General features: G+C 50.8%; 2 protein-coding genes across 2 annotated transcripts; both read right to left on the reverse strand.

Moving 5' to 3' along the window:
- Window positions 1–6,186: 6,186 nt before the first annotated feature.
- On the reverse strand, window positions 6,187–8,296 carry BKA67DRAFT_513771 (uncharacterized protein; the record flags this gene model as incomplete). The annotated part of the gene is made up of 4 exons (XM_046097602.1): window positions 6,187–6,279; window positions 6,421–6,501; window positions 6,576–7,942; window positions 8,011–8,296. 4 exons carry the CDS (start codon window positions 8,294–8,296, stop codon window positions 6,187–6,189), a joined length of 1,827 nt encoding a protein of 608 aa, XP_045961419.1.
- A 286-nt stretch (window positions 8,297–8,582) lies between these two features.
- BKA67DRAFT_554522 (uncharacterized protein) lies at window positions 8,583–11,492 on the reverse strand. The gene is made up of 2 exons (XM_046101994.1): window positions 11,250–11,492; window positions 8,583–11,041 (listed from the first exon to the last, which is right to left on the reverse strand). The coding sequence occupies exons 1-2, from the start codon at window positions 11,363–11,365 to the stop codon at window positions 9,070–9,072; spliced, it is 2,088 nt and encodes a 695-aa protein (XP_045961420.1). The 5' UTR covers window positions 11,366–11,492; the 3' UTR covers window positions 8,583–9,069.
- Between the last annotated feature and the right edge of the window lie 721 nt (window positions 11,493–12,213).

Genomic DNA, 12,213 nt, shown 5'->3' on the forward strand with positions numbered 1-12,213 from the left:
TCATGGGAATCAATGCCGCTGCATCGTGTCAACAAGGCAGCTGACTGCAGAAACGTACATGGTGGTGGGTTCCTACATAGCTTCTGACGTTTTAGGGTGCTGGCATGACATGCACACGCAGAATTACTCGCATGAAGATGGTGTGGACTTCTACCTACCATTCAAGTTATTGTCACACTAGTTGTCTAAAAACTTGCTGCGCGTTACCCCTCACCAGCGAGTGAGACGACATCATTCACTTCAGTGCCCTTACCAACCCTTCACTCGGACTGACTTGTTTTGATACTATAGCCTTCCAGCATCCAATACTCTGACTCGGCATATTGCGACTCGAAGGGACGGCTAAACCAATCGCTGCTGTTCCCGTGGATTATAAGTCAGCATTAATATACCATTCTACCATTTCTCAGCCAGGAATACCTTCCCTGTTTGATGAAGCCCGATTCGGCATGCTGATGGCTTGTGGGTTTATTTGTTGTGCAGAGATCAAAGGACTATCGTCCGATCACGCTCGACCGAGTGGTCATCTGTCTAGCCGAAAGACTGTCATGAAGCATCGTGATCCCACCCATCACATGGACTCGACACTGACAGTGCCTAAATACCCGTGATCGACGCTACCACCCAGCGTTTGGGACGGCTGTGACTAGTCAACGATCCCTTCTGGCAGAGTGACCCCCGATAGTCCAACTACCCCACCACACCTTGCGCCGAAGACAGCACACCCTTTCCCTTCCTACGAAGCTACGCAGACAAGGAGTCCCATGTCTACATGCAACCACCTGTACACTGGTATGGGGAACCTGGTTATTCCAACTGATGTGAGCAAGGTGAGGTCTGTGTGTGTGTGTGGGACCTCAACCCACGCTTGTGGACAAGCGCGTGCGGTTTTGGGGTTTTCGCAGATGCACTGGGTTGCATTGCGCCCAGCTTCGTTGGTTGCGCTTAACCTCATCCTCTTGGACCTGCGTCTGCAAGAATCATGATGCTAAAAACAAGAGACGATGACTTTCACGAGCTAGCGTGCAGGTCGTCTAGGCCGGGGCGGCACCAATGAACAGCATCGCGAGCCAACATGGAGTGTTCATTGCACAATCTACCTGCATATGCAGGAGTCATGAACTCGGCATACATACTACGATGTATGTATGTACTGTAGTAACCCCCAGATGGCTTCGCAAGGAAAGACTACAGTTTAGGCGCAATGACGAGATTGAGAGAGGCATGGCAGTCTAGATCATTCCAAAGATGGCTGACTACAAGACCCTGATGTTGCTTATCTGTCAATCTTCGTTCAAGGACTTGGCCCGTCTTTCGCAACGTCAACAATAACCAACGCTTACATGCATGGACTCGAGGTCACGTTCCACTAAACTACATTGATCCAGCAATGCCACAATTCACTCGCTCGGGGTGTCTAGGCCAGATCGAGGAGACCGCCTAGACGTGTATAAATAATAATATTAGATCCGGAACCAAAAATTCGCCTTACTACGTATTTCCGGAGGAGCACACGAAATGTCCGCAAGCCCCGTAAGGTTGGTGGGGTATGAATCAGAGTTGGACGTGGATGCTCTCGGTCGAATACCTCCGAAAATACGATGCTGCCAGAGATAGGACGAATATTGCTCTTGGCTCTACAGTAACTCGTCCGCTGCTTTCGGGGTTCTGCTGGCAATGAATCGATCATAAATCGAAATGGGAAGAACGTGCCCTACCGATATAGCTCAAGTTAGCTTGTTTTGCTTGTGAAGTTATCGCATCAACAGGTTGCGAATTGCACTTTCACCATGAACCATGTCTCCGCATAACTTGCTTAGACTCGGCAACATTTCACGGCGGGGTTGGCGTGGTATCACCGCAGGCATCGTATCATCCAGCCAAGAAGACGACTCTGAAAGCAATTGCGACTTTTACGGCGACTCGTTCATTCTCGGCCCACCATCAATAGGCTTACAATGCATTCCTTGGGGCAAGGCGTAATGAACTAATCCAACTAGCAGGCTTGTCCAAGTCTAAGCATTGTTTGATAGGTAACATCGATCGCGGGCCAATCTGCTTTCGCGAATGACTGCCAGGAAAACCAGCCTCTTTTGACAATTTGCCGCATTAGGCAAGTCCTCGGCAAACTCCTCTAATTCCAGTAATTCCAGTGGTGGGTTCTTCCATTCTTATCACCACATGCGTAAGAATTCTTATTTATTTATTTTCGTCTTCTTCTTTTTTCCTTGCGGGTCATGGCTACCTTCATGTCAGTAAAGCGACTGACTGTATTCTCCTCACATGAGAACAAACCCGATTTCGAAGCTGGCGGCTGGGTTTAAAAACGGGTTGCCGAGCACCGCAGCGAAACAAAAATCTGCTCTGTAAATAGACCCATCTAAAATCTGATGCTCAAATCCTAGAGCTTGATGGCTCCAACTACTGCAAGGCCAGAACTACTTGGTGTCCATTCTAAAGGCTAGCTAACCCCTTTCGCTCTGATGCAATCTACTCCTGCACAAGGATTGCAATTAACCAAGCCATGCCGGTCATTTATCGATTTCTTGCAGTAGATACACTCCTCGCACTGGTCGTAGTTTGATAAGACGACGTTCCAAAATTGAGTTAAGACGACGACGGTGGCAGGTGATAGCGATCCGATAGCAGTACCTACTATTTATGTTAATAAAGGAAGCGACCAAAGAGCGGGTTGGATTGCCGTTTCGGCACTTACATTTACTTTAACGGCCTTGCACTGCAAGTAGCGTTTGTATCATGTCCGTATTCAATGGACAGCCATTCGCCAGCGTTTGGGACGAAGGGGGAGGGGAGCAACATGTCGGGATTTAATACTGACGTCGGACGGTTTTTTGCCACTGTCGGGCTACGGCACCGGGCTTGGTCGCGGATGATGACCGATTGTGAATGTAATCCGGTCCGACATCACGACGCACGCACGCACGCACATAGTCCCTCTACCTACTCGCAGCTCCTTCCTGCTTTGACCCAGAACAACCCTGCAGACTCACTCGAACGTCGTATGTTAGAGTCATATACTTCGCATTAAATCATGCAACGTAAAAATGCACTACTGAGGGTATGACGAATTGAAGCCCACAACCCCAGATGACGAGCCACAAATATAAGTCACGAACTACCGCAACGGCATCGGACGTGCTGCCATGGTGGATTGGCGATTGGCGCACGTCGCTGAAAGCAGTGAAGTGGATATGGTCTTTTAGGGACCCTCAAAAGGCCATGAATCATGTCATCAGCCCACGGACGAACAAGAAAAATTCCCATTGAGCCACTCTCCTGCTGTAGTTAGAGAACGGTCGTGTGGGTTGCACTATCGCCGACAGCGACCCTTTTTCGGCGCAAGGTGCTCCATTGACTCGTCTTTGCGGCAGCATCTATGCTGTATTTCTTGCATGACTGTGGATTGGCACACAAACCAAGAACGGTTGACATAGAGCAACGCGAGGCTATGCAATAAGAACCAAGATTATATCCATCCCGACGCATTAGAGGGGGGTAAGAAAAAAAAATTCTCGTCCGATGAAAAATTGAGGGGCAGGAATTGGTATAACCGTCCAGTCGCAGAGACCTTTCCGCATGCACATGAATATGTACAATTCTGAGAACTGACAGAACTGCAATGCCACAATATGTCCACTGACATCAATTGGAGAAAGGCTCTGCATATGTATGTAGCAGTAGCGAACCCCTCACACACCCTCCACTACGCCTGCGGAGTACTTGATGGTTTGCATCCAAAGTGGTAATCCGGAAACCCGCGGTGTCTAGATTCACTTCGCCCTACCGTCTCTCAATGCGAGATCCCGCGCCGCGGAGCATCGCGAAGGTACCTTTTGAATTGTTTCATGAGTACGAAACAAATTATGGACTGGAACAAGTCCTCTACACTATGATGAATGTACACATCCGTCTTCGGGTCCGCGGCCAAAAGTTCCGGAAGCTGGGGGTTTGTAGTATTAAGTATACCTTGGGCACGAATTGACACGGATGACAAGGAGAGAAGTTTTCACGTATTTCTCTTTTTTTTATCCGTCATGCGCATGGAAATAAATTTTTTGGATCTAATGGCAGTAACAAACGGCAGCCGACAAGGCAGCAAATGTTGAAGGCTTCCAAGCTGACCACCACTTGTCCCGACGCCGTGGGCTGGCTCGGTGTGGCACACACCTCACTGCCGAATCAAGCCAAGTGCTTCCGAGTAACCTGTAACGTGACGACATTCGCTGCTGGCTATGGACCAACAATGCCGGATCGTGGTCCCCCTTCAAAACTAAGAGGGTAGTGAATGCTGTGCTACCAAGAGATCCTAGCAGTTTGCATGTATTGAAGATCGTGCCGTGACGGCTCCTTCGGGATGTAAGGAGGTGCAGGAAAATGATCGATCAGTTCTAGAATACGAGGTGAGCCGCACAGAATCGTGTGACAGCAGCAACAAATAGGGCTGGCACAGAATGATGTGTGGCTTACTTCCAATTGACGAATCAAGTTGCAGGACTTGGCAATGGTATATCACAGCGGCTGAGAGGAAGGCATGCCGCTATTAAGGTCTGCGTACGTCAGACGAGCTGGAGGTTGATAATCTGGCTCGGTTTTGTAAATCATTCCAGTTTGAATGTACTCAATGATCGGTGCAAGTATCTCAAGTTGAGTCGCCAAGGAAATGGCCTCGTCAGCTCCGCAAGGTTGTTTCAACACGGGTCGTCTTATGCCCTTCGGCGGCACTGCCATGAATGAGTGTCACCATACCATGCGATTTCCTTGGAGGGCAGTCTTTTTTTGGCACTCTGCAAAGAATCGGCATTAAGAACAATGGCAAGTGAAGAATTCTGATCCGTGGGTATGCTGTTCGTACTGAAAACAGATGGCTGCGGTGACTTGACAATTATACGAGGCACGAAATTTAGATTTCCATCATGAACGGGTTTATTTACAGCCTGTGGTTAAGACTTAAAATGAAATATTACCGAAACCGTACAAGAAAATGCCACTGTTGGCATCTATTGTCATTATCATCAGGCCGCAAGCTGGCGTTTATGGTTCAATTTGCAAATGCCATCTGTATACTCAGCTTAGAGCCACACATGAACGACTATATCTTGGTATTCATCATGTGTTATTCTAGGTATTTTTATGTCAACTCAGCATGTAGTAATTACAAAGGAGAATGCCTCAGTTTTGTCTGATGAATACCTTCATGATTGAATCCAGCTATGCATGTACAGGATGTTACTTAGGATGCCATTGGTGACTGGACTCGTTGACAATGTCAGGAAGTAGGTTATATCTCAGTCGATTGCAGCGTCTGACCACTTGAACAAGGAAGCCTACGTGGGAGCGAGATTTACTCTATAAGCATCTGTCATTGCTCAATCGAGATCTTGACCAGCCATGTTCACTGTCCGATATGAACCGCTTAGAGCACACAAGCGCAATCATATGACCACAATCGTTGAATTACGACAACAGTTTTGAATTCTATGATTTCAGCGAGCCATCACAAACGTTGCTGTACGACGGCTGGTGGCACATAATTAATATCTTCAGGTGGCGCTCCCATCGCCGGCGCAATGCCCTGCAGAAAATGAGAACCATATTACAGCCGATGCAAAGAACGAGCGCTTGACGCAGGCCGGATACCCCCTTTCGCTAAACTCAACCTCTCGTGGAATTTTGAGGCTCGCAACGTCTTTTCCTCTATCTCGGTCCACCACCAACCCGGACCTCTGCCTCGAGGTTTTCCACGAGCAACATAATCCAATGGGCAATTGCGTGGTCAAGGGCAGAGGCGAAGAGACCCAATGTACGTAGACCAAAAGTGTTACAGCTCGTGCTCGCCTAAGGGTATTCTCGACGACACTAACGACATCCTAAACATACCCATCAAGCTACTCGCTGTGTTTATGTGTCTGTTTCAGTTATCACAGCGGCCGATCAATCTTGCAGCACTAGATAAGAAGTGTTCTATTGTCCTTTATGTGGCAGGTTGGGACACTGCTGGGCCTGGCATAGGATATGGCGATGGTACAAATCACAATATTACAATGCGGAGGCACAATGGGTAGGCTACTGGCAGAGACTGCGAAACTCGTCGACTTGCGAACTGGCTGAGAATAGTGACCAACAGGTATATAATAAGCAAAGCGCCAAGGTAAGAGCTATGTATCTTTACCATTCCGCGATTTCACCAGCTTTTGGCTTCTTCGTTCTGATGACCTTGTCTGGGTTGAGCAGGCATAGCGGGTCGAGCGATTGCTTGAGCTGTATCCATTTGTTAATGTAAGTTCAGATAAGTTGAGTTCTGATGTTGACTCGTCTCATCTCAGACAAAGAAGGCATTTGCCAGCGACAGGGCTTGCCGCCGGAAACTCGAAAGGGCAATGTAATGGAGACTTGACTGACCTTTCTCATGGTATCCACTGTGCTCTCACCAAGCTCGTGCGGCAGGTAGTCTCTCTTGACCAGTCCTACTCCATGTTCACCCTAGCACAGCCATGTCAGTCTCGGTTCTAAACGGAGCTAATACTGGAATTTGGTGACGGCAGTTTGGAACTCACAGTGACAGTGCCTTCCATCTCCACGGCGCGCTTGACCATGGTATGCATCAGATCCTCGGCCTCAATTCTTTGCTGTTCGTTCGAAAGCAGAATGACGTGGAAGTTGCCATCACCAGCATGTCCCACAATCGTAGCATACAGTCCGCTCTTCTTGATATCAGCCTTTGTCAATTCGATGAGTTCAGGCATTTTGCTCAACGGCACAGCCACGTCACCAGTCCAGACATGATCGTCCTCCTTTGCCACCGCTTGAGTACTCCAGAGAGCCTCTTTGCGTGCGCTCCACAGCTCGGCCTTTTCTTCTTCGCTCTTGGCGAATTCGAAGCTCTTGGAGCCGGTCGATCGAGCCATATCCCTGACAATCTGAACCTGCTCCTTAACGCCAGACTCTGTGCCGCTGAACTTGAAGAACAACGTGGGGGCCTCCTTCCAGCTCTTCGAGGTCATACCGGCGGCGTTGATGCATTTCATCTGCTCATCATCGAGGATCTCGACAGCGGCAACTGGCACACCCTGACCGACGACCTTGGCCACACAGTCAGCCGCCTGTCTGATGGTGTCGAAAGCACAGACAGCGACACTTGTGCTCTGAGGCTTGACAGTAACCTTGAGCGTTGCCTCGGTGACAAGACCAAGTGTGCCCTCATTGCCGATGAACAGGTTGTTAAGATTGTAGCCTGCAGATGATTTGCGGGGTCGCTGGCGTGTCTTGATGATGGTACCATCGGCAAGAACAACAGTCAGGGACAGAACCCATTCGCGCATGGTACCGTAGCGGTAGGCGTTTGTACCACTGCACCCGGTGCCAATCATACCTCCAATCATGGCTCCTGGGCCGGGATCAGGCGGGAAGAACAGGTTGTCCTTGGACAGCTGCTCGTTGAGCAACTCCCACCCAACTGCCGGCTGTACTACTACGTCGAGATCGTCCTTGTGCAGCTTGAGGACTTTGTTCATGCGCCCAAAGTCGATGCTGATACCTCCCGAGGTAGGCGTGAAATGGCCCTCCAAGCTCGTACCACCGCTGTAACCGACGACTGGTATCCTCCTCGAGTGGCAGATCTTCATGATCTCGGATACCTCCTCGGTGGTGCCGGGGAAGACGACGCAGAAGGGTCTCTCGTGGTCGCGGGCTCGGTATGACGACCAATCGGAAACGGCATGGGTATGTATGTCTGCGTCTAGGGTGCTGACGTTGTCGTTCCCTACAACGGTAGCGAAATCGGTCCAGGCTGCTTCGAGGTTCGCCTTGCCAAGGTTGTACCGGGGGGCGCGGGATTGCGACAACGGGATGGTCGAGTTGGGATCGATGTCTCGAGGACTCAATGTGCCTAGGTAGTAGGACCCGAGGGCGCCGGCAACAAACACTATGGACCAAAGCTGTTTAGTTACCATGCCAGGCTGTCGCCCATTGGCTGCTACGGGTTTGACTGACTGAATGTAATGCCCCAAGCTCTAGAGCCGGCTGTGTTTTGCCTTTGCGCAGCGAACTTGGCACGCTCCTGTTTCTCACGTGCGATACGTGTTTGTATGCTTTCGAGCATCTGTCCCTTGAAGCTGGGACCGTCCCTTTCGTTGGCGTAACACCGTATGGACTGCAACGACCCCAGGGCTCCGTTTCGTGATGCATTCCGGAGTGCTGTGGCATGTGAGGCAGCCCCCAGCCCCAGTCCCAGGCCACGGAGGGTAGCTTGGCCCTGCCTCGACAGAAGGCGCGACATGCTGGATTAGGGATATGTGCTTGCGTCTGTATTTGTAGTTGTACTTGTACCTGGAAAGGGACAGAGCGAAAGATATACAGGCTCTCTAGAATGTCAACAGCACGTCGCCGTCATCGCCAAGCAAGACGGAGTTAAGCAGTGAGGATGAGACACCCTCGGGGGAAGATGATAATAAGCAAGGCGATAACACTCTATCTAGGGGGCCGTCGGGAGTTCGCTAAAAGTTTACTGAGCTCGCGGGCTTCGGAGCTGGAAGCTTGAGAAGCTATCCACTCTCCACTTTCCACTTTCCACCTTCCACCGGCCGCTGGTGGGGCACACCCCCCGATGCTCGCTAATCGCCATAGTGGGCCGTGATTGCGCCTTGCACGCACTCGACTGCTCCCTTTCCTGCATTGCATGTAAAGCACTACCTACATATTATGTATTTCTGCGGTAGGCCGTCTTGAACTGCCCTTGTCTTTGGGAGTGGAGGCTGATCGCTCCGCATCATGCTTGGTAAGACGTTGTGACAAAGCAAGGCGCCTGATGCGACGAGTCAATTGGGGGGCATAACGATCGAGCCGACCTGACAGCGATACCGTCTGCATTTTGTTTAATGTATTTTTATGGAGTTGACTACGTAGATACGTTTCAAAGGAAGCCAGAACATGCGTGGGACCATGGCAAAGCAGCGTGTAATATCTAGCACCCGTCAACTGCCCATGGGCCAACTTCTCGGTAGTGAGGCCGATGCTACAGCATCTCTCATTGTCCGTCTGTCGAGGCTATGATTATGCCTTCCATCCGCCGGGCAAAATCTGGACATAAAAGCACGGCGAGCCCGGCATCCCAGCCGAGCTTCTACCTTCAAGCACAGCAAGGTAGGCCGTCAGCTCATCATCTCGACTCACTTCTATCACACTTTCGTCGAGGATACCAACGACACGTCCACATACCATACCGGGAAGTTCCTTGACCGCGACATGGCGCAGCTCCTCGAACGTCCGCGCTCTAAGTGTGACAATCCACACCGAGGACCCCACATTGATTGGCGATGAGTGATGCCATCGCAAGTACACGGCAATTGGTGGTTTTGCACTTGGCGAACCACCATAAGGATTCGGCACATATGCATGCGGGGGGTGGACTACGTTTGAAGCGAGATCCTGCGCAAGTGGGAATGGGGATTGCGCATGCTGAGTACCTAGGGCTTGCCCCTGTCCGTTCAACAATATAGAGATGGCACCGCCAATCTCTGGGTCGATTGGCAGAGCACTACTGAGCACATTGTCAGGCAGGAGTGACGCCGGATGATGTGTAGGACCATTAGACAGAAGTGAATCACTTGATAGCGTGTTTGCAAGGCCCTGGTGTTGCTGTATCGCTTCTCGTGGCGGTGGAAGGTGCTCTCGCTGAGCGTGTGGCGAGCCATGTCCTGTGCCGTGATTTGACGCATGTGGTGTGCCGAGGGTCACCGTAGTTGAGAGGTGTGAACTCCCCCTGCGTGGCGAAGATGCAAAATCGTTGGTTATGCCAATTTCTTGCCCGTTATCGCTGCCACGCGAGTTTATCGCCTCGGGGCCAAGTTCGCCGTTCGCCAACACCACATGGACATCAGTAGGTAACATCGCTGGCTTCGACGCTGGCGGCGTTCGTGGCTTGTGCTGATTGTCCTTGCTTCGGCCGTCTCTTAAACGCTTCATGACGTCTCTTGCCACAACGTCTATCGCCCGTAGCTTGTTATGATATACATGATCATCGTCATCAGCCGTAAGCACCCTCCGCAGGATAACTGAGTTCGCTCGCCACTTCTCCTGCAGCGCTTCCCAATGTTCCGGACCGGCCTCGGTCTTGCTTTTGAATTGGTCCTGTCTCAGGACGCTTGCAAAATCTTGACGTATAATCCTGTACTCCTCCGGATTGATCCCCAAGACAGCCTTTGCATCAGTGATGGTCAGTTTGTACTCCATACTACGCATGCGCTTAGTGACATCCGTGCATATAACGTCTAAAGCCAATCGCCTACTTTCCGCGCCCTCCGTATTCGCCCAGATCACGGACTGCAGATGCGCCATCTCCTGAACCAAGCGGCCTTTCACGCTCTCCCATCGCTCAGGGCCGGCGATGGTCTTCTTGATGACGCCCTCTTCGCCGCATATCCGTGCAAATGACGTGCGCATGTGCTGGTATTGTTTCGCATCGAGCTTGAGGATAACCCGACTCTCGTCGATGGTCGTCTCGGACGGAAATCGCGGCTGCCCTGGACTTCCTAGAGACATACCTGGGCGGACACGGCCGCGCTGCCGTCCCTTACGTGTACCCTGTGTCTCCGCGCCCACCGCTCGCGGTTTGTCTTGCCAATCGGGTTTCCCAAACTCAGGCTCATCGTTTACACTATCCTGAACCAGCTCACGTTGCTGTGGTTGCAAGTGTTTACTATGGGACGTGTTGTCGGCTGAGAGATCGTATTGGCTACGAGAAGTGACAATGTCGTCCGGTGGACGTTCAGCTGTCTCCTCTCGTGACGGTCGATCGGGATTCGGTTTACGAAGCAACCAGCGGTTACGCGTACGCACGCGCATTAGTTCCCTGTGTTTAATATCGAAGCCATCCTCGTCGTTCAGCATGCGCAGTATTTCCCGTTGCGATAAGTTCTTCTCCCATAGTTCCTTCACTCGCGCGACAAGGCGGTCATCCTTGTGGGCAGGATTTTGCTTCGATGGGAACTTCCATCGTCGAAATTGTGTTTGGTATGCTCGCTTGCTGCCATGGGGAAGGGCAATCAGTACCACGACTGAGTTGGGAGTTAGGAAAGGCGTTCAAGAGCAGTGCCTAGTTGGTTCATAAAACCAATGCTTGACATGGCGGTGAGATCGTGTAAGTGGGTGGATCTGCCACTCGGCTGTCTGCGCAGCCCACATGGGCGCTTAGACTCCGACACTCGAGGTCGAGTACGGCGAGGCAAGCATACCTTGGGGTGAAGTTGTCCTCAACACGCATTATGTCCATAATATCCTCCAAGGACTTATTCTCATCAATGTACAGACGGTAGCATTTGGGCTCGTACATATCCCAGTTGTACACCATTGTTTCGTTCAATGCGAACACACGTCTTTCACCCTCAAATCTGAACTGGATTGAAGTTGAGTTGAGCAAGTAGTCATAGGGTATGTACTGTAACTAGGGAATTGCGGGAGCTGTTTCTGCACTGGTGGAGAGCCCCGGCCGACAGGGCTTGGCAAACCCCACTTGCAATATTCCGCCGTTCCGCTGCTCCATACAGTGAGAGAAGATCCCAAAACTGTGTCATATCCCCAGGATAAACCCCAGGTGCGAATCAGATCGCTTGCTGCCATGGGTTGGGTGAGGTGGAAAAAGTGGCTCGCCACTTGGAGGAGCTTGAGACTCCGGTGAAACTGGTGCATCGCAAGCCCCTACTTTAAGTCTACGGTCGCTGATCGACCGTGATAAACCTAGCTGAGTAGCATTTCATTATCGTCGCTGAAAATTTAATGCCATCACCACGAGGCACCTTGGCTCAATGACAAAGTCTCACTTGGCGCGTTCCGGCTCGACCGTTCCGTGTGTTGGGTCTGAGATACCACGATCTGCTTCAAGAAGTTAAAACCAAAAATAAAATAAAACTACCACTAGAGGCCCCTGCCAGCCTGCTAGTAGTTCGAGCAACCATACACCAAGACTCCCTGGTGTATATGTGACTAGGGAATACAAGCCCTTTTATGGTACAGTCTTCAATGTCACCATTACATAAGCTTAGGAAAACTGAATAAAATACAGTACTTGTAGACTTATAATGACCGCCCAATCACATTACCCAGCTTGCACAATTCACAGCCAGGCAGGAACATGACTGCTCTTTCCAAGATGCGACAAGACCTGGCGTGACCAAGCTGGGAACAGCAGAAGTTGAAGCT

The sequence above is a fragment of the Truncatella angustata genome (assembly GCF_020726525.1).
Source record: "Truncatella angustata strain MPI-SDFR-AT-0073 chromosome Unknown BKA67scaffold_2, whole genome shotgun sequence".
In the NCBI taxonomy this organism is placed as follows: Eukaryota; Fungi; Ascomycota; class Sordariomycetes; order Amphisphaeriales; family Sporocadaceae; genus Truncatella; species Truncatella angustata.